Source organism: Neomonachus schauinslandi, chromosome 12 (genome assembly GCF_002201575.2).
Source record: "Neomonachus schauinslandi chromosome 12, ASM220157v2, whole genome shotgun sequence".
Taxonomy (NCBI): Eukaryota; Metazoa; Chordata; class Mammalia; order Carnivora; family Phocidae; genus Neomonachus; species Neomonachus schauinslandi.
The window spans coordinates 71475429-71498180 of record NC_058414.1 but is presented as its reverse complement, the minus strand read 5'-3'; the positions used below and the strand labels follow the sequence as shown (position 1 = coordinate 71498180).

Below are 22752 nucleotides of genomic sequence, written 5' to 3'. Positions count from 1 at the left end.
CAATTTTTCAAGCTAAACTTAGAATTTGTTTGAATTTGCTTTTTACTATTTTCCTAATAATTACATTCTCCACCGAACCTCACACAAAGCCCTGCCTGGAAGTGAGCACTTAATTGCAAAGCTACACTTTGTCTTTAACACATATTATCTATACCCCATGTCGGTAATGTGTCAAAGGATGGTTATCTACCGTGATTTCTTCCCGGTCACCTCACAACTGAGTGCAGCACTCTGTTTTAGCAAGCACCGAGGTGAGGGCTCGAGGGCATAAATAACAGACAAACAATGGAACCAGAACTAGTGGCCACAGTTCAGTATGAAGGCAGGAAACTACTCATGTTGACATTTGGCAGCTTAGGAGCTATACTGACTCCATTAAAATTTGAACATTTACAATGTATTTTGATTCACAGCCCTTTTACGGTCGAGGGAGCAGTCATTGTTGGGAATTTTGGATTTAGTCACCACTGATCGTTTTTGCAAAAACCACCCTCCACTTTAGGGCTGCATCGTAATGTTCTCCCATCTCCATACCCCCTTCCACAAAATCTCTAATATTAAATAAGCAAGTAAACACTAACAGTTTCTCACGAGAGGTGCCAAACTTCTTACCTAGGTTGAAACTGCAAGAGGGTCCCGACTCCGTTGAGGTACCTTGAGAAAATGGGCACACTAGAAATTTATTGGTAATAGTGGGGCATGGAGAGGAAAGGTTAAAGGGACTGACTCCCTTGTAAAAACGCTTGATCAAAAAAATGTAAACAGTAAGTGTGGAGTAAGCCCTATCAATATCTTAACCACTATTTAAAACAAAAATGGTATGATTTAGGGGTACCTGGGTGGCTCAGTTGTTAAGCGTCTGCCTTTGGCTCAGGTCATGATCCTGGGGTTCTGGGATCGAGCCCCACATCGGGCTCCCTGCTCAGTGGGGTATCTGCTTTTCCCTCTCCCTCTGCCCCTCCCCCCTGCTGGTGTGCGCACTCTCTGTCAAATAAGTAAAATCTATAAAAAAAAAAAATGGTATGCTTTACTACATTAGTGTAAAAGGAAAAGAAAAATGGATAGTGTAGTATTTGATGAAATTTTATCTTGCCTGTCAGATTAGATGTAATAAACCTGCAGGCCTACAAATCACAAGTAATTGGAAAGGGCATAAAGGTCTTGAATAATTTGAAAAATAATCTCATTAATAAATAAACTTATTCATTAGGTGGTTGGGTAAATCTAGCATTTAAACTGGAATTCCAGAAGGCAAGCCACAGACTCAAGACTCCAGTCTTATTTATGTTAGGCAGTGACTTTGACATTTATAACATTAGAATCTAGGGCACTGATAGAGGTTGTATGGGTAAAGAATGGAAAATTATTACATAAGGTTGCCTTGGTTACTCCTTGAACTGTTCAGAGAAATCCTGACTACTTTAGGTGAGGAAAAAGGATATAGTTGATAGACTATAAGAATATAAAAATAAAATTATATTCCTAAATAAAAAGCCTTCTAACTAAAGTGATTTTGGAGGGGTTAAATACTAACTATAAAACATTACTAGTGCACAAGCTTTAATATGGCTTGGCTTCATCCTATAATGAGATCTTTTGGTTCCCTGCTCAACATGCTTTTATTCCTTTGCAAAAGGCTACGAACTATGTCAAGTTATTGTTTGTTGGTGTAAAAATTGCACCACTAAAAACCCGAGATGAAAATACTTCTGATGATTGAACTTTTGGATGAAATTCATTAAATCTAATACCTGAGTTCATAGATTTTTTTTCTGTTTAATCTCAGTATATGTATTAAAAATAGAATTACCTTTGTTTCCATTTACTTCCTTTGGAATTATCATCTCCCAACTTCTAAAAACCCTTTAGTTAAGACTATGTTTTAAACTCCTATACTAACTATGATTTGCAGTATAAATGGATCTGAATCTTTCATAGTTCATTTAGGGGCATGAGTCATGTGATTTACGTAAGGAAATTAGGAAATCTTTTTTTTTTTTTTTTTAAGATTTTATTTATTTATTTGACAGAGAGAGAGATAGCGAGAGCAGGAACACAAGCAGGGGGAGTGGGAGAGGGAGAAGCAGGCTTCCCGCCGAGCAGGGAGCCCGATGTGGGACTCGATCCCAGGACCCTGGGATCATGACCTGAGCCGAAGGCAGACGCTTAACGACTGAGCCACCCAGGCGCCCAGGGAAATTAGGAAATCTTTAGAGAGGGAAGTAACAAGACAAAAAAGCCTCAAGTTTTAAATGACAGTCAAATTCATTCAAATACCAATGTATCAGTTAGGTAGAAAATAAGCTAAAGCACAATAGAGAACATTTTTTTATTTCAAAATAATGTATTCAGGATAATACAGGTCCAGTTTAAAAATATTAAAGGTAAAGTTTCCACATTTAAAAAGAGACCAAATCTATAACTGTAAACTGTAGCACTTAGTCATCATGGCCATGTAATTCAACAAAACATTTTACATACAGAAATTCTAATATATACTGAAACTATTTTCACATTTTCCTACTTTGGTTTTTTTCATTTTTTAAAATTATACGAGATACTTTATGGAATGACTAGAGTAGACAACAGAGGAAAAGTACTGTGAATATAAATATGAAAAAATTCTATAATTAATGTTCTCTGTTATGGAGAAACATTACTTTAAAAGTGCTAATATTTTCATTGCAAATAGTGGCAGAATATATTTAAATATTAGACAAACCACTTGGTTGAAAAATCTTGCAAGATAAAAAGTGACACATTTTAACAATTCCAGGTCATTAAAAGGCTTTATATGTCAATACACAGATGATATTCCTCTATCCTAATAGATACGCATAAGTTAACTTTGGGTATAGGTAAATATTCAGATTCTGGTTACTATGAAATAGTACAAAGATGTTCTTATATTTAATGTAACAAAGACACTCTTTAGACAAGAGAAAGACAGTGGTTTCCTATAATTCTATTTAAACCCAACAATTTAAAGGGTGTGTGTGTGTACATGCACAAAGCACTGAAAAGGGGATTCAGGAGTTTGCTTTTTTTTTTCCTTTAAGTCCTTTAAAAGTAATGACGGAAGTAGAAGCTAGGTTTTATCTCAAAGGAAAAACCAGAGGTGACATTCCTATGCTTTAGGTTTAAAACCTTTCTTAAAAGGCTTAGGTTTGCCAAAGGCTTCCTACAAATATGAATTTGTTTTCACTACCAATTTGAATTTCATCTGGAAGAACTAAAAATAACTATTAATCCAAAAGTATCCTTCCAGAATTTCTACAAGGAATTACATTAAATCAAACCAAACTACAATTCTGGGAAGAGCAGACTTAGTAGGAGAGCACACAGTAGGGAAATTTACTCCCACTTTCATCTGGGCCACACAAAGTGTCTATGTCTTACTAACTATATGTTAAGTCGATTATGAGACTATTTCTTTACACTTGCAGCATCTTGATAACCTGCAGTGTTGGTTTAATTTAACATAAAATTGCAATACTGAAATCTGGTCACAGTAGTGGATGTCCCACTGCACTGGAAGAAAGGGTTTATTTACATTTAAGATGAGCCACGTTTATAAAACATCAGTTACGAAGCAAAACAAACAGCCTCCGCCTCCTACAAAAGACTGAAAGCTCTCAAAAAAAACCCCCAAAACAAAACATTTTTGAATAAATCAAAATCAGAATACTGAGATTTTAATAGTTAAAAAATCACTTAATTTAAACGCATTTTGTCAAAAGTATTCCACATTCTTTATAAAATAGAGCTATTTTAATAAAGCATTATATTCTTATCAAAAATTTTATCATAACATTGAAATGATGTGTAAAAAACTGCATATTTTTAGTTAAATTTTATAGTTTTCAACCAAAAAAAACCACTGTATTCCTGCAACTAAAGAAAATACATACTTAAGGCATTTTTCTTTTAATGGCTTAAGGGCACACACAGTTCAGGCTCCCCACCTAAAGCTTGGTCTCACTAAATCTAATTCATCTAAGCCATAGATGGATCACTCATCCTAAAAGCCTCCTGAAATGCTACCTTCTCCTTGAAGCTTTGTGCATATTCCAGTAGGCAAGAGCTATTCTTTTCTGTGTATTCCTAGAGCCTTTTTAGTCTCTCTCTCTCTCTCCCTCTCCCTCTGTCCCCGTCATAATCCTCACTTCAGTATGCCTTGAGGAATGGGGTTTGTACTTGACAGGTCTCTTTCCTCTGCTAAACTGTATACTCCTCTGGATGGGAGTTCAGTGGCATTCGTCTCTGCATCTGAGCAGGCCATTACACACAGTAGGTGCTCAATGTCTGATGAACAAGGGGAGAAAGGGAGAATCCAGCACAGAACTGAACCCTGGGTCCCCAGCTATGGTGTGGGTTTGTTTCCCAAAGTTCACTTTAAAAGAAGGGATGCTTACTTTGAACCATGAACAGATAGACATCAAAACTAAATTGTCTGTTTTAAATACCCACAGAGAAATAATACATTTGGAGCAAGAGGCTCCTAAGAATGGTTAAAAGAAACAGAAACATGCATAAAAAGGAGGAGACATTTAGGTTTTTTTTTTTTTTTTTGGGGGGGGGGAGGGTTCAAAATGTCCCTCAGTCATTGTAACTTATTAAGTTTAAAAGTAGTTAAAATTTCACATATTAAACCACGTAGATTCGGTTAGAGAGAAACAGGCTTGCAGAGATTTCTTGAAATAATGAGTTAACAGTGCAAATAAAGGGTTGCTTCATGAGAATCTTACCATGTGCTTTTCTGCCCCCCGCCAAAGAAAAATTTTACAACACTCCAGTTTTAACACAAACAGAAGATAAATACCTACGAAGGAAAACAAATTCCACAGCATTCCATACAGATTTCCAAACAGTCCGATGATTCACAACAGGCATCCACGATGCCACAATCCGTGTCACAGGGGCAGTTACAGTCCTCCCCCATTTCGTCTCCACAGCAGCAGCAACAGGTTTCGGAGGTGCAGCTGCCACAGGGGGCCTGGCCCAGCACGATATTGCAGAGGGTGAGGAATTCACAGAACAAGCATGCCAGGATACAGTGGACACAGCAATCTGCATTTTCAGTTGGGAAGAGACCCCGTAGTGAGGGGGGGGAAAAAAAAAATGAACACAAATAGAGAAATCCTCAATGGACTGAATGATAAGAATTGATCAAACTAATCCAGAACCCCATGCCATGCGGTCTTAGAAGTCTTCCTGTGGGGGACACCTGGCTGGCTCAGTTGGTTAAGCGTCTGCCTTTGGCTCAGGTCAGGATCCCAGGGTCCTGGGATCGAGTCCCACATCGGGCTCCTTGCTCAGCAGGGAGCCAACTTCTCCCTCTGTCTGCCACTCCCCCTGCTTGTGCTTGTGCCCATGCTCGTGCTCTCTCTCTGACAAATAAATATATAAAATATTAAAAAAAAAAAAAAGAAGTCTTCCTGTGGGCTGGGAGCTCACAAAGAAACTTACATTTTAGAAGAGCAATCTTTAGAAGCGGGTATTGCATTCAGGAAACAACCAGCCAACCAACCGACCGAATAGGTGATGGTTGTGTGTGTACAGGTATGTGCACGTGGCTGAGATTTTAGGTTATTCGCACATGCTGTGCAGCGGTCTTCATCCTAGGTTCTACTGTGCCTCTTACCCATCTTCCCTATATCCTACTGCTCTCCATCGCACAGGCTCAACACTTCTGTGACACTGAAGTCCTTTAGAAATAGACACCTGACGGCTCCACCCACCTGCTCCAAACTGGAAGGAAGAAATATTCAGTATGATACATTCAGTATATTACCGAACTTCTCCAGGGTTATACTGTCATCATGGTTTGTAAGGTAATTGTTATAAAGATCCTGTTACAAAGAGCTAGATTTATTATCATATGAAGAAAATAGAGTTACCTGCCAGATAGGCAGTTCTGTTCAATATGCCTTCAGAGACAGACGAGTATCAACTAGTTCTGACACATGTGACCTTAACTTTCTTTTTTTTTTTTAAGATTTTATTTATTTATTTGACAGAGAGAATGAGAGAGAGAGCACATGAGAGGGGGGAGGGTCAGAGGGAGAAGCAGACTCCCTGCCGAGCAGGGAGCCCGATGCGGGACTCGATCCCAGGACTCCAGGATCATGACCTGAGCCGAAGGCAGTCGCTTAACCAACTGAGCCACCCAGGCGCCCAGCTTTCTACTTCACTAGGGAATGCTTCTATTTCAAGGCTGAAAGGGGAATCTAGAAAAACTCACTTGATGTTGAAGAACATTTAATGGAGTACTCCTAAAGCCCTAAGAATCTTCTTGAACATAAGATTCTTTATATATTAATCATAGAACACATCATACTCAGAACTATCTGTATTGGATCTATCAGTTTCAAGGGGGGAAAGAATGGCCATCCCACCCAGCCTTAGAAGGAGAAGCTTACATCTTTGAAGGCTCCTTTGGTCCCTTCCTAAGCAAAGTTTCCTCTCCCAAAATATAATCAATGTCTTGAATTTTGACTGAATCTTTCCCTTACTTTTCACAATAGTGAATGTGGAAACATCCCTCAATAACCTATCAGAAAGAAAAAGGGTACCTGAGGAATTCCTGTGAGTAGCATTTTTTTTGCTCAATGCTGTTAATTTACCCTCAATGATTCGTGTTGCTAAGTTCACTTATTTTCCAGGTGTAGAGTATCCCAGTTGATTAAATATACCATAATTAATCCATACTATTTATGAATATATTTGTCATTTCCAGTATTTTTGCCATTCCAAATAGTAGTGTTTGGAACAGTTTTGTGCAAGTATCCTAGAGCTCACGTGCCAGGTCACTAGCAGAACTGTTGGCTCACAGGATATGCAAACTTGTTTCCAAAGCCATTGCTCCAAATTTTACTCCCCTCAGCCCCCAACCAAGTTTGAGAATGCTCAATACCCACAACCTCACCAATCTTGGAGACTGTCCTACTTCCATAAATGCCAGTTAGTTGAGTGTGAAAGGGCATCTCATGGTGGTTTTACTTTGCATTTATGTCTTCACTAGTAAGTCTAGATATCTTTTCGGGTTTCTTCTTCTTTGAAACAGGTGTTTAGGCCATTCATGTTCCCCCCTCATTTTTCTAGTTATGTTTTGTTTTCTTACTGATTTGTAAAAGTTCTTCATATATTCAAGATACCAGTCCTTTCTCAAAAATGACTGTTTGCTCTCAATATGTGGCTTTTCTTAGGTTAAAATAACGAGATAGATGAGTTAATTTTTAGACCTTGAGAGTTTAAAGTAATAAAAAGAAATCCAAATCAAATCTTGCAGTTAGCTAGAGGCCCGTGATTGATTACATGGCTGAGGAGGCATTAACAGGATTTGGTAGCAGAATGAAATACAAAGTTTTAATGTCTGATTCAGAAGAAGGGACCCCAGCCATGCCTATACACAGAAAGGAAGAAGAAACCAATAATCAGGAGGGGAGAGACTGAATGTGATTGTTAAGACATCAACAGCCCTCAAGATAAAAAGGGACGGGAGTGACGCTCCAAACTAAACAGCTCATCCCCACTCAAGAGGACCTAGCTATTCATTGGAAATTAAAAGCTCTTCCAGGGGCGCCTGGGTGGCTCAGTCGTTAAGCGTCTGCCTTCTGCTCAGGTCATGATCCCAGGGTCCTGGGATCGAGCCCTGCATCGGGCTGGCTCCCTGCTCGGCGGGAAGCCTGCTTCTCCCTCTCTCACTCCCCCTGCTTGTGTTCCCTCTCTCGCTGTGTCTCTGTCAAATAAATAAATAAAATCTTAAAAAAAAAAAAAAAAAAGCTCTTCCAGATTTTAGATAGCGACAGTTGTCATACAGAAAGGAGGAGCCCTAAATCCAGAGCAGGATCTGTCCAAACTCCTACTTTTAGCCAACAAGATTCACAGATTAATTTAAGTCCATTAAACTATTTTTAGTAAACAAAATGAAAAAGACAAGTTCTTAGCTGTCAATAGATCGAACACTCCTTTCTAGCCTATCTTCTATAACACGATGTGATTTTTTTTTTTCCAAAATGTGATTTCTAGAATAGGTATGAGTGGTTGTTTTTCATAGAATGGGAAGCCTAGTGTTAATGAAGGAAAATTATTTATTGGCTGTTTTCAGAATTAAGGAATATGTTACCTTAGGAGAGAAGACGTTTTCATCGCTATTTTTTTTTAAATATTTTATTTTTGAAAGACAGAGAGAGTGCGCACGTGCACAAGCAGGGCGGGTAGGGGTAGAAGGAGAAGTAGACTCCCCACTGAGCAGGGAGCCTGATGTGGGACTCGATCCCAGGACCATGACCTGAGCCAAAGGCAGATGCTTAACCATCTGAGCCAGCCAGGCGCCCACACTATTCCACTTTTTAAAAACTATTTTCGATACTTACTTTGTACTAAACTCTGTTTAAGGCTCTTTTCAAATATGAATTCCCTTAATTCTAATAATATTTTCAAGAAGCAGTACTGGTATGATCCCTGTTTTACCAATATAGACTTAGAGAAATTTTTGAAAATTCGCCCCAAGTCCTAGAGGCCAGCAGCAGAGTCAGAGTGAGAAGCCATGCACTTCGCCGGGATGGGCCAGGCTCTAATCCAGCATGCTGTGCTGACCGCGGGGGCAGAGCACTTGGTTCATCTTCCTTGGGGGAAGATCAGTTATAAATCCAAAACTTTCTGATTTGTCTTGATCTGTTTTTAGCCTTGATTCATGTTCCTTTCCTTTCTAAAGATGATTCTGAATTTCACTTTTAATGAAGAGTTGATAGTAAAGGTTAACCCGCAACAAGAGCAAAGTTTATGAGTTGGAGAACTGATAAGCGGCCGGTCACACTGTGGAAATAGAAGACAGTAGGCAGCCAAGAGAGATGTCTCAAAAGAAACAAATCTGTCAATTTAAAGCATAAAAGTTAAGGTCCATACATACATGAACAAAAGCAGTGAGCAGATGACATAGGAATTCTAGTCAAACATGGTAATGACGCACGTCTCAAGAGAGTAAGTTCTTTATGTAAATACTAAAACTTAAACATACACAAAAAGGACATCCTCTTAAAACACAGGTTCTAGCTAATTGACTAGAAAACCACTTTGGGCTACTCTGAAAAACCAGTCTATTCAAGGACACCTAAAAAAAGCCACAAACCAAAATGCAGTTTAGAGATTACAGTGATAATAAACAAGGTGCATCTACAGAGACATGGACCGCAGATACAGTCATTCTCTGTCCTTTAGAAGTAAAGAACTACCTAGGTATGACAACAACAAGAAGATCCCTAAATTCTCTCAAATCAACTTATTTTTCTTTTTAGTTGTGCTCTAGAAAGAGCAGTTGGATCAAATTGTGACCTGAGGTAATGAAAAGGTTAAAGTAAGACCAAAGAGCTGACAGTTTCTACCACTGGCACCCCACCCCCTCCAGGGGGATCAACAATCCTAAACAGCATTACGATGTTGGTTTTATGTGAAGCAGAGAGAGGATTAGAAGTATCAGCAAACTAAGAAGACTAAAGAAGAGGAGTTCTCTGCATCGATGTAGTTCACAGTCAGAAATAATTCTTCCCCCCCCCCCCCGTTCTGGAGGTTTTTCATTTTTATGGTTTTATTCAGTCATATTTGCTGTTTTTGCCAAAAGTATTTAACCTCTGAGAAGCCAACTAGGTTCTGGGAAGGATGCCTGTCTCAGACTGGGCCAAGCAAGAATTGCACAATTCAGCGTACTATTGAGAGGGGAGCTCAGCACAAGACTGACAGCTACTGTAAGTTTAGGAAAACAAAGGAACACACCAGCAGTCAAGTACCTTGCAAGAAGCCATAAAAAGAAAGCTTTAGCACAACGTTTGATTAAAAGAAACCAAAACTGTTATGAATGACTGCAGACAACAAACCCAAACAAAATCTTTTGAGTCCTATGAGAGGTCATCGGTGTTAAGCCCATGCAGCTGGTCTATCTGGAAAGCGTCTAGCTGTCCCATGCCATGAAGGTAACACCTGAAACCTACACAACCAGCATCTTAGATGACTGGTGGAAACATCTGTGACCAGTCCAAGGGGCTTGGTTCTGTTTAAAATGAGACTGGAGACTCATTTTTATAAAAACACATTAGTTTAGGGGGCACCTGGGTGGCTCAGGGGTTAGGCGTCTGCCTTCTGCTCAGGTCATGATCCCGGGGTCCCAGGATCGAGCCCCACATCCGGCTCCCCGCTCAGTGGGGAGCCTGCTTCTCCCTCTGACCCTCTCCCCTCTCATGCTCTCACTCTCTCTCTCAAATAAATAAAATATTAAAAAAAAAAAGAACACATTAGTTTAATAACGAAATGATCCCAAATTGATTAGCCCAATCATATGTGACCCAAAATGCTAAGAAAATACGAGGGAAGCAGTTACAGTGAATGGACCCCTGACTAAGAGCCATCAGAAATCTATCTGCACAGTAAACTCAGCTCTCTTCTAAAGGAGTCTCTTACATTTCTTTAGTTTTCTTTTTTTTAAGATGTGGTATGACAGATGCTCTGAATTTCTTGGAACAAAGACCCCAAACAGCAGAGTACTGGGAAGCGCAGAGCAACAAATTCTGAGAATAACCCACAAACCATTTTTGAGTGCATGCAGATTTGTATGTGTTTTATCTCGACTAATCTCTAATAATGTTTCCTATGACTTATATGCTTGAAACTACTTTCCTAATCAGGTCCCCAACAAGTAAACTATATACAGAGAAAAAGAGGTTTGTTACCATTTTTAACAGACCAACAGTATGCCAAAAAGCAATTGTAGATAAAAATATGAGCAGTCAATTATGCTTAATTAGTAATTTAGGAAATTGCATGGAGATCAAACCTGACTTTACGACCAAAGCTACAGAGAACCCACAGGTGTTCCCATGTCTTTGGCTGCTAAGGCTCACATCTGCCCGGTGGGGGTACAAAGGGGCTCATTGTACAGAGGATGCCTAATTGGGTGGAGGCATTCTTCTTCCCAGACGCGGCTTCACTGCGACCGTTGTTTCTCAATGCAAAATAAAAAAGCAGGCTAGAAGTGGGTTTTAGTAATCCTGAATCACAGCCAGGATAGCTAAGTATCTGGCCTCTGTGAAAAGCCAGCTGTGAGGGATGAGACACAGACATCTCCAGGGAGTTCTCCTCAAGTGTTCGCAGGGGCAGGAAATATTTACGAGTAGAGCACGGTAGCTCAGCTCCAAGTAGCCCTGTGTCTCCAAGCCAGAGGACACACAGCATTCTGGCCTACAGCCCTAGAATGACCTGCTGCCTGCATAAATTGGCCCAAAGTGTCCCTCCTACACAGAACTCTCTGGCACACTGCTGGCCCCGTGAGGCCATGCATCTCAGCCAGAACACAGTCAACATTTTCCTAGTGGGGAAGAAAGTGAGTTAGGTCAGGAGGTAAAAGGAGAGAAGAGCTATATTTTCCACTGCACTACAAAGAAGACCACACTTAGGAAAACTGAGCAATTATATTTACTATTATCTTTCCTCTCAGCAAATTCAAAAGAACCTTGAGGAAAAAAATTGTTCTCCCACATCCCACAAAGGGACTCCTTGATTTTCCTCCCACCTGTCCAAATCCTGGATTCTATCCTGCACCTATGAGAAGTGCATTTGCATTTTAAATTACAGTTAAGTGAATAGCAGATTTTTTTTTTTTTTTTTTTTGCTTTTCTTACTCGTTTATCCTGCTGCCTGTTCCATGGTTGATTCATTAAATATTCCAAACTCTGAGAGATTTGATCCAGTAATTGTTAGTCATGACTTAACTGTAGCACTGAGTCAAGGAATCCTTTCTAAAGAGCCACATCTTACTAAGTCTAGGAACAGAGCTTATATACCAGAACCCCCTTTCCCCGCCGCTCCCCCAACCCCAGGAGCTGTACAAAGAAATCCGAAGAGGCATAAACACTCAGTTAGTAGAGGTATTTATTTAAAATATTTCACATGTACAGTTAGTGAGCAGAGAAGAGAGTAAAGAAAAGCTTAAAAAAAAAAAAGGCTCAACTAACATTTACATTACTTTAACTAGATGCCAAATTGGATAGCTAGTAATAACAGTACTGTCCTCAGAGGGTTGCAATGAGGATTAAAAGGGGCAATGCCTACAAGTACTCAAGAAGGGACTTATCGTGGAAGTACTTACTAAGTACTGGTTACTGTCATAGCAACAAAGATAATGGAAGATTTATTCTAGGGAGGTCACACCGCTTTACCTAGCAAGATTTCATTCACTCTGATCACCCCACCAAAATCGGGCCATTCCATTTTAACCGAAGGAGGTTTAAAAAGGCTCGGGTCATAGTTGAAACACTTGAAAAGGGAGACCCAAAAAGGCAACTGCAAGAGACAGAATCTGCAGAAGAATGAAGCACGCAGAAATCGGCCTAGGAAAAATTAGGAAATCTTATGCTTGGCTGCAGCAGAAGACTTAAAATAATCATCTTTTTCCACATTTAAATTACGTTCATTTATTTTTCTCCGGAAGCTGGAAGGCATAAACAGAGAAATGCTATAATTTACCTGAACTTAGTCAATGTTGACTTCATTCAATTGGCCAGTTGGAAAAGCTCTAATCCGAAAGGTTTAATTAATAAAGTTGAATGTAACTTTTGGATAACAAAATCCACTTTAGATCTTAGAAGCACTTTCCTAGAAAGAATATGTTTAACGGCCTGCTTAGTTGGTCACAATGCCATGTATGGCTAGGAAAAAATATATTTTTTCATTAAAACTAGGATTTACATTCTTAAAACTGTACAAAAATGATCTAAGAAATCTCTCCCCAAACCTTAACGTTTTCCCCATTTTTCACAACTGTGTCTCTTTCACAATTCACATTTCAGTTTCTCCTCTTCTTATTTGTGCTCGTCTAAATACTGTGCAGGGTACATTCAGAAATCAGCTTTTTCTTTTTTTTTAAGCCAAATAGTGCCCAGTGGGGGTGACCCTGCAGAAGGTGGTGGTGGTGATGATGACAGTGAAATAACAAGACCCTTGTCTTATCAGATGCTTGTTATGTATTGATATTTATAGAGGTATAATTAACATGTAACATTAGTTGCAGGTGTACATGATTCAATGTGTTTGCACTGTGAAATGATCACCACAATATGTCTAGTTACTATCTGTCACCATAGTTTTCTCAGGAGAACTTCTAAGATCTACTCTCTTGGCAACTTTCAAATAGTCAATATGTTAACTATAGTCACCATGCTATACATTACATCCCTATGACTTACTTATTTTATAAGTGGAAGTTTGTTGCTTTTGGACTCCTTCATCCATTTTACCCACCTCCACCCACTGCCTCAGGCCGCCACAAATCTAATCTGTTCTTTTACCTACAAACTCTGTTTTTGGATGCCACATGTAAGTGTGATCCTAGGGTATTTGTCTTTCTCTAACTTACACACTTAGCATAATGCCCTTAAGGTCTATCCATGTTGTTGCAAAGGCAAGATTTCCCTCTTCTTTTTTATGGCCAGATAATGAACACACACACACTATATATATATATATATATATAGTATAAAAAATTATATATTTTAAATATATGTATTGATCACATCTTTATCCAATCATCCATTAAGAAACATTATTTCCATATCTTGGCTATTATAAGTAATGCTCCAGTGAATATGGGGGTGGATATGCCTTTTAGAACTAGTCTTTTCAGCACTAGAATTACGGAGTCATATAGCAGTTCCTTATTTTTTTTTAAATATTTTTTAGATTTATTTATGAGAGAGAAAGAGAGGGAGAGGGAGAAGCAGGCTCCCCACTGAACAGTGAGCCTGATGCAGGGCTTGATCCCAGGATGCCAGGATCATGACCTGAGCTGAAGGCAGACACTTAACTGACTGAGCCACCCAGGCACCCTGATAGTTCCATTTTTAATTTTTGAACAACTTCCATACTGTTTTTAATAGTAGCTATACCAATTTACATTCCTAACCAACAGTGCACAAGGGGTCTCTTTTCTCCACAACCTCAACACTTGTTATTTCGTGTCTTGTTGATACTAGCCAATCTGACAAATGTGAGGTGGTATTTCATTGTGATGTTGATTTGCATTTCCCTGTTGATTAGGGGTGTTAAGCACCTTTTCATGGGACATGCTGACCATCTGCATATCATCTTTGGAAAAACATCTATTGAAATCTTCTGCCCATTTTAAATCAGATTGGTTTTTTTTGCTGTTGAGTTGTATGAATTCTTTCTATATTTTGGATATTAACCCCTCATTTGATATGTTTTACAAATATTCTCTCCCATTCGATAGCTTGTGATTTTGTTTTGTTGATGGATTCCTTTGCTGTGCAGAAGCCTTTTAGTTTGACGCAGTCATACTTGTTTATTCTAGGTTTGCTTTTGGTACCAAGTCTAAAAGATTGCCAGCAGAGTAGAAATCAAGGAGTAGCTTACTGCCTATATTTTCTTCTGAGTTTTATGGTTTCAGGTCTTATAGTCTTTAATCTATTATGAGTTAACTTTTGTGTATGGTATACAATAGTGGTTCAGTTTCATTCTTTTGCACTTGGTTGTCTAGTTTTCCCAGTATCATTTACTGAAGAGACTTTTACTCATTGCATATTTCTTGGCTGTCAAAAATTAATTGACCATATATGCATGGGTTTACTTCTGGGCTCTCTATTCTGTTCCATTGATCCATGTGTTTGTTTTTATGCCAATACCATCATGCTATGATTACTACAGCTTCGTAATATAGATAAAAATCAAACAGTGTGATGCCTCTAGCTTTGTTGTTGTTTCTCAAGATTGCTTTGGCTATTCAGAGTCTTTTGTAATTCCAAATAAACTTTAGGATTGTTCTATTTCTATTAATGCCCTTGCCATTTTGATAGGGATTTCATTGAACCTGTCAATTGTTTTAGGTATGGACATTTTAACAATATTCTTCCAGTGCATGAGCACAGAAATATTTTCATACATGTTTGTCTTGTCTTCAGTTTCTTGCACGAATGTCTGGTAGTTTTCAGGGTACAAGTATTTTACCTCCTGGGTTAAATTTATTCCTGGGTATTTTATTCTTTGAAGCAAATGTAAATGGGATTGTTTTCTTAATTTCTCTTTCTGATATTCTATTAGTATATAGAAATGCCACAGATTTTTCTTACTGATTTTGGATCCTGCAACTTCACTGAATTGGTTGATTAGGTCTAAACAGTTTTTCTGTAGGAGTGTATAGGGTTTTCTATACATATTATGTTATCTGCAAATAGTGATAGTTTTACTTCTTCCTTTCCAATTTGTATGTCTTCTATTTATTTTTCCTGCCTAATTGCTTGGGTCAGAATGTCTAATACTATGTTGAATAACAATGGTAAGAGTGGGCATCCTTGTCTTACTCCTGATCTTAGAGGAAAAGCTTTCAAGCTTTTTACCTTTGAGTATGATGTTAGCTGTGGGCTGGTCTAATATGGCTTTTGTTATATTAAGATATATTCCCTCCATACACAATTGTTGAGATTTTTAATCATAAATTTATGTTGAATTTTATCATAGTTTTTCTGCATCTATTGATGATCATATAATTTTTATCTTTCGTTTTATTAACATGGTGTATACATTGATTTGCAGATATTGAACCATCCTTGCATCCCTGGAATAAATCCTATTTGATCATAATGTATGTCTTTTAAATGAACTGCTGAATTTTGTTTGCTAATATTTTGTTGAGGATATTTGCATGTATGTTCATCAGGGAAACTGGCTTCTAATTTTCTTTCTTGTAGCATCCTTGTGTTGTTTTTGTATCAGGGTAATGTTGGTCTTATAAAATGAGTTTGGAAGTGTTTCCTCCTCTTCTATGTTTTTGGAAGAGTTTGAGAAGGATGGATATTACTATAAATGTTTGGTAAAATTCACCAATGAAGTCATCTGGTCCTGACTTTGGTTTGTTGGGAGATTTTTGATTACTGATTCAATCTCCTTACTAGTAATCAGTCTGTCCATATTTTCTATTTTATTATGATTCACTCTTGGTAGGTTTATGTTTCTGGGAATTTATTTCTTCTAGGTTGTCAAATTGGTTGGAATATAATTGTTCATAGTAGTGTCTTAAAATCTTTTGTATTTCTGGGATATCAGTTGTAATGTCTCCTCTTTCATTAATGATTTTGAGTCTGCTTTTTTGTGTGTGAATTTAAAGGTTCACCAATTTTGCTTATCTTTTCAAAGAAACAACTCTTGGTTTCATTGATCATTTCTATTGTCTTTTAAGCCTCTATTTCATTTACTTACACTTGATCTTTGCTGCTTCTTCCTTCTACCAACTTTGGTCTTCATTTGTTTTCCTAATGCCTTGAGGTATAAAGTTAGGTTGTTTTTAGATTTTTCTTATTTCTTGAGGTAGGTAGTTATCATTATGAACTTCCCTGGTAGAGCTGCTTTTGCTGTATCCATTATTTTTATGTTGTACTTGTACTTTCATTGTCTCAGGGCATTTTTTGATTTCTCTTTTGACCCACTGGTTGTTCAATAGACTGTTGTTTAATTTCCACATATTTGTAAATTTTCCATTTTTATTGTAATTGATTTCTAATTAAAGACAACTGTGGTTGGAAGAAATGCTTAATATGATTTCAACCTTCTTGAGTTGATTTAGTCTTATTTTGTGGCCTAACATGCTCTATCCTGGAGAAAATTCCATGTACACTTGTGAAGAATGTGTATTCTGTTACTTTTGGGTGTAATGTTCTGTGTATATTAAGTCCATCTGGTCTAATGAGCTGCTTAAGGACAATGTTTCCTTATTGATTTTTCTGTCTGGATGACCTATTGACAAAAGTGGGGTGTTAAAGTCCTGTTAGTACTGTTAGTATATTGCTATTTCTTCTTTTGGGTCTCTATTGTTAGTGTATTGCTATTTCTTCTTTTGGGTCTGTAAATATTTGCTTTACATATTTAGGTGTTCCTATGTGGGTAAATATTTAAAATGTTATATCCTTTTGTTGGATTGCCCCCTTTATCAGTATGTGATTATCTTGTCTCTTTTTATAGTCCTTGTTTTAAAGTCTATTTTGCCTGATCTAAATACACCTACTCCAGCTTTCTTTTGGTTTCCAATTTGCATGGAAGATCTTTTACCATCCCTTCACATTCAGTCTGTGTGACTTTACATCTGAAGTGGGTCTATTATAGGGAGCACACAGATGAATCTTGTGTTTTCATTTAACCCTTTTAATAGAAGAATTTAGTGTATTTACATTTAAAGTAATTATTGATCGGCATGTACTTACTGCCATTTGTAAATTGTTTTTTTGGCTGTTTTGTAGCTCTTCTGTTTCTTCCTTTGTAACTTAAGATTTTCTGTAGTGGTATGATAAGATTAATCTTTTTCATATTTTGTGGGTGTATCTGTTATAGGTTTTTGCTTTGTGGTTAGTAAGAGGCTTACATATAATGACATTTCTAACAGTGTATTTTAAGTTTATAACTTGTTTTTTTAATTTTATTTTATTATGTTATGTTAATCACCATACATTACATCATTAGTTTTTGATGTAGTGTTCCATGATTCATTGTTTGCATATAACACACAATACTCCATTCAATACATGCCCTCTTTAATACCCATCACCAGGCTAACCCATCCCACTACCCCCCTCCTCTCTAGAACCCTCTGTTTCTCAGCGTCCATAGTCTCTCATGGTTCGTCTCCCACTCCGATTTCCCCCCCTTCATTTTTCCCTTCCTACTATTTTTTTTTTTAACATCTAATGTATTATTTGTTTCAGAGGTACATGCATTCTAAAGCTCTATATGTTTACTTTCCCCCTCTTTTTTGATGTCATATTTTACATCTTTTTATCTTAACTACTTATTGTAGCTTTAGTTATTTTTACTACTTTTCTAACCTACATACTACCTTTATAAGTGATTTAATCTGCCATGTTTACAACATTATTCTGAGTTTTACTATATATTTACTTTTACCATTGAGATTTATACTTTCATATGTGTTTCTGTTACTAATTAGTACCCTTTAACCTCAGTTGAATGAAGTCCCTTTAACATTTACTGTAAGGCAGGCTTAGCTTTTGTCTGTCTGAAAATGCTTTCTCTCTCCTGAAATCCAGAATGAAAGCTATGCTGGAGAGTGTTCTTGGTTGTGAGGTTTTTTTTCTTTCAGCACTTGAAATATATCGTGCCACTCCCTTCTGTCCCAAAAAGGTTCTGCTGAAAAATCTGAGGATAGTCTATTGGGGTTCCCTGCTGTACATATGTTGTTTTTCTCTTCCTGCTTTTAAGATTCTCTCCTCTTTAACTTTTGACATATTAATTATAATGTGTTTTGGTGTGTGTCTCTTTGGGTTCATTATATTTGGAAATCTCTCAGCCTCCTGTATCTGGATGTCTGTTTTCTTCACCAGGTTAGGAAAATTCTCACCCATTACTTCTTCAAATAACTTTTTTGTCCCTTTCTCTCTTTTCTCCTTCTGTGATCCCTTCAATGTGAATGTTGGTCCACTCAATGTCACATAACTTCCTTAAAGCTATCTTATCCATATTTTTTTTCTTTCTGCTGCTCTGATGAGGTGAGTTCCACTGCCCTGTTTTTGAGTTCACTGATCCTTTCTTCTGCTTCAAACAGTCTGTTGTTGAATCCTTCTAGCATATTTTTCAGTTTGGTTTTGTATTCTTCAGCTCTGTGACTTCCATTTGGTAATTTCTTACATTTCTTTCTTCTCCCAAATTTGGTGAACTTCTTTAAAACCATTATTTTGAACTCTTTGTCAGGTAAACTTTTTCTTGGGTTTTGTCTTGTTCTTTCTTTTAAAACATATTCTTTATTCATTTTTCTTGACTCTCTATGTTGGCTCTTATGCATTAGATAAAACAGCCACCTTGCCCAGTGTGAAGGAGTAGAGTGGCTTTGTGTAGCAGATAAATCTTATTGTTCAACCCTATCCTAGCTCTTGGTTGTCTCTCAAACCTTTGTGATTGTCCAACAGCCTACTTTATTTTTAGTGGCTCACAGTGGTTGAAGAGTGTGCTAAAACTTATCAATGTTCCAAAAGGAAGGATCTCAGTCAGCACCTAGATTCAAACTGTTTAGAAGACAGACCCCTCCCCCCCCAACAATAGCAGTTTTTAAAGTATGCAGCCCACTGCCTTCCAAGGCTAGACAATCTAGAGGTGTTCACTGGGTGGCACTTACAAAAATCAGGGCAGCAGATCGGTATACAGGTTCCTTTTGGGAGGATACTGGTAATCTGGAACAAGGCAGAAGGAGAGCTTAAAGAAAGCATCCATAGGCCCGTGGAGTGCCTATCAATAGGTCCCTAGATATATGCCCCACCTGAAGCCTGCCCAAAGTCAAAGCTCATGTTAAGCAAATAGGCTTCTCTTGCAGAAAACTAGGGGTATGTTTCAGTCTGCTATTTGTCCAATGCCCTAGGAGTGGCAGCTGGCCATGAACAGTCTCTCCTCTGTTAGTCTGTGGGACCCAGGAACACAGGCCCTGCTGTCCACCAGAGCTAGACAATCAAATGCTGTCCCTGGGCAACCAGACACAGGTATAAGCTCATCTTCTCCCAAAGACAGTGGCATTCTAGATGACAAAGATAGTGCCCCCACTGTGAGATTTCTGGAGAGGATTAGAGTGGGTTAGTTGGAGGGATGCAGAGGGAAAGCAACCTCCCTAAGGGGGTACCTGCCAGCTTCAGTCCTCAGAGTACTTCGACGACCCCTAGATGTGTATTAAATTAGATGCCTGCCCCTCACTTGTTTATGTTTATGTTAAAAAGTATTTGCTTATCTTAAGGTTTAGGTCTAACCTCTCAATTAGCTGCCTCTATACTGAAGCATGGGGGTCCAAGAGCACAAGCCCATTAATAGCCTTTCCTCAGTTCAACATAGTCTTTTTTGGGTCTTAGATGAGCCCCCAAACTTCTAGCTTTGTAAACCAAGGGGGCTTGCATCCCTATCAGATGCAGTCTTAAAGGTTAGGGTGCTGAATGTGGGGTTCAAACCCTTTGCTCTTCAGGGAGAAGTTCCACGTTTTGAGTTCCCTCTTACTTGTAAATCACTGCGCCATAGTGAGCTTTATGGCAGGACAGCTTCTCAGCCTCTCTTGCTTGCTTTGGATGTGGGTTTTTTTCTTTGCCCTATGTGAAGGGTTCCCACAGCTAGTTTTCAGGTTCTTTTCAGAAGAAATGGTTCCATATGTAGCTGTACATTTGGGGTGTCCATGGGAGGAGGTGAGTTCAGAATCTGACACTGCCATCTTGAACAAGCCCTCCCTCTATCAGATGCTTAGTCACCGGTTATTAGCCTGTAACTGAACACACAGGATGGGCCAGGTTACTTGTGACACAAGATCTTATGGGAGCAAACACACACAAAAAGAGAAGCTGACAGTGTTCACAGGGCTGGGATCAGGCACCCTCATTCTCCAAGCACTTGCACCTCTGCGATCCCAAGGGTCTCTCAGTTCCTGTTGCTGCAAGCTCCTATGGAGGCAGAACTGCGACTCCAGCAGGGGGCACGGGCCTCCCACAGGCATGAATAGCCTTGCCTTGAGAAGGCCTAATGACGTGCTCCCTGGTCCTGATAGAAGAGCCAAGCCCCAACCAAAGAGGCACAGCAGTCTGACAGACACTCCAGGCAAGATGAAGAGGCACAAGCCAATGAAATGAGACACCAAAGCACATTTCAAAGTAGTGCACAGGAGGTAAATCCTGTTATTTATGGAATTAATTTGTGAATCAATGATGGCATTATTACTCTTTCCACATCCCTCCCTCTCCACCCATGTTATCTATTAATACCATTTGGGTTTTTTTTTTTTTTTAAGCCTCAGATGAACAGGACAGCATGACATTGAAATTATAAGGTATAAATACCTCCACCTTAATTTAGTGTACAAACAATTTTGGAGCCAAGAAAATCCATGAACATGTTGTTTGCAAGTACTCTAATACTGACACCTGGTTTTCTCATCCAATAAAAATTCTGTAGCCTTGTTATTATAAATGGTAGAAAAGAAGATAAAAAATAAAACCCCTCTTACTGCGCTGCCTTTTTCTGCTCTGCACTTCATCAGCTGCCCCCACCCCCCCCAGCTGAGGTTTCCGAGTCACAGCTCATTACCGAGGGTGGCCATTCAGGCCAGCAAATGCCAGAACGACTGGAAGAAATGCCACAAGTGTCTGTGGTGGTTGTCTGTCTGTCTGGTTTTGGTGAGGCTTCTAGCAACAAGGAAATGACATTCTTGGGGGCACAAAAATGTATTTTCTAAGTCTTGACTCTGTCACTAATTGGCTAGATGACCTTGAACACATCATTTCACTCACTGTCTATATGCACATAATGAAGGAGAAAATAATCTCCAAATTCTTTCCAGGCACTAAGTTTCTATGAAAGTCTAGCTCATGGTCTTTTCTTGGCCTTCAACAGAGCCATTACTTGGCTTCATTGATATTCAAAGGACAATGGAAAGTTAATTAAGGCTGAATATGTGTCGGCCCCAAGTTGGCTAAGCCCCAGGAGCAGGTGGTCCCATGGTATGTGTTAGGTGAACAGAAGGTAAAGGTGGCTCCAGCTAGTGGGGAGGTTATTCAAAGGCACACAGGCAAGAACAAGATAGTTTTAGAAATGCCAAGTGGCTCAACATTGTTAGGGCAGGGAAAACCAAGGAGAAAGCCTTCAATTTTCCATTTTGGAAAGGAGGAGGCAGGAACAGCATCAGTGATAATTATATGGTGTCAGGAGTGTCAGGTAAGGTGACTTTAAGGAATATAATGGGGGTCCTCGGATTAGCAGGAGTTAGTAAGACAACGGATGAGGCAATCATCGGAAGAGAATAGTTAAGTATGACTCCCTAGTTTCTGGAGCCATTTACCAAGAAAGAAACATGGGAAGAAAAATAGTGTGGTTTAAAATACTTTGGGGAGGCACCTGGGTAGCTCGGATCTTTATCGTAGGGTTGTGAGTTCAAGCCCCACACTGAGCTCCATGCTGGCCATGGAAAGTACTCAAAGGAACCCACTTAAAAAAAAATAAGACATGGTAAGTCTGAAGATACTCGAATGGAAATGTCAAAGAGGTGGCTGGAGACACTGGCCTAGAGCTTAAGAGACAGATAGATCCAGGGTAGGAAGTCACAGGTAGCTGAAATTCTTACAGTGAATAAAATTATTAAGTTGTCCAGGGAGAATGACATCATTTGAGAAAAGGACTGAGAAAAACTGAGGACTTACCAAGGACGAAGAAACTCCAGGAAAGGGAGGTGACATGGAAGCAAGAAAGAAAAAGATTTCAAGGAGATTGTGTCAAAGACTGTGCTTAGCCAGAGAAATTTCAGTGATGTGATAGGGATGAAAGTGAATAGCAGTGGGAAGGAGTAACTGAAAAACGAGGAAGTAGAGACGGCAAATGCAGATATCCTTTTAAGAAATCTATGCAGAGAAAGCGTCTTCTCCCCCTGGAGAGTGAGGGAAAGCTTCCGAGAGTTTCATTTAAAGAGAGTGGCAACCGAATAGAACAGCCATTGTGGAAAATAGAGCAGGTCCGTGTAGTTCACTGCAATGTCCCAGTCCCCAAAAGGGTGCCTGCCCCTGAGCAAGCTCGCTAATGATTTGTTGAATGAATGAGGGGCACACCAAAGGTTTGCTGAGGGATTCTGAAAATCCAGTTGAGACCCAAGACCACACATGGATCATGATGGTGATTTTTATGGAGGGCCAGGTTTCCTCAGTAGTGCTCAGCTCCCTGGTACGGAGAGCAGTT

At 39.0% G+C, this 22752-nt stretch overlaps 1 protein-coding gene across 1 annotated transcript in view; it reads right to left on the bottom strand.

The window, feature by feature from the left end:
• Nucleotides 1–2324: 2324 nt before the first annotated feature.
• The window catches only part of MDFIC (MyoD family inhibitor domain containing), an 88667-nt gene continuing 68239 nt past the window's right edge, over nt 2325–22752 (bottom strand). Inside the window, exon 4 of the mRNA XM_021699310.2 lies at nt 2325–5070. Within this exon, the coding sequence (XP_021554985.1) occupies nt 4823–5070 (248 nt within the window). The 3' untranslated portion in view covers nt 2325–4822. The remainder of the gene's footprint in view (nt 5071–22752) is intronic.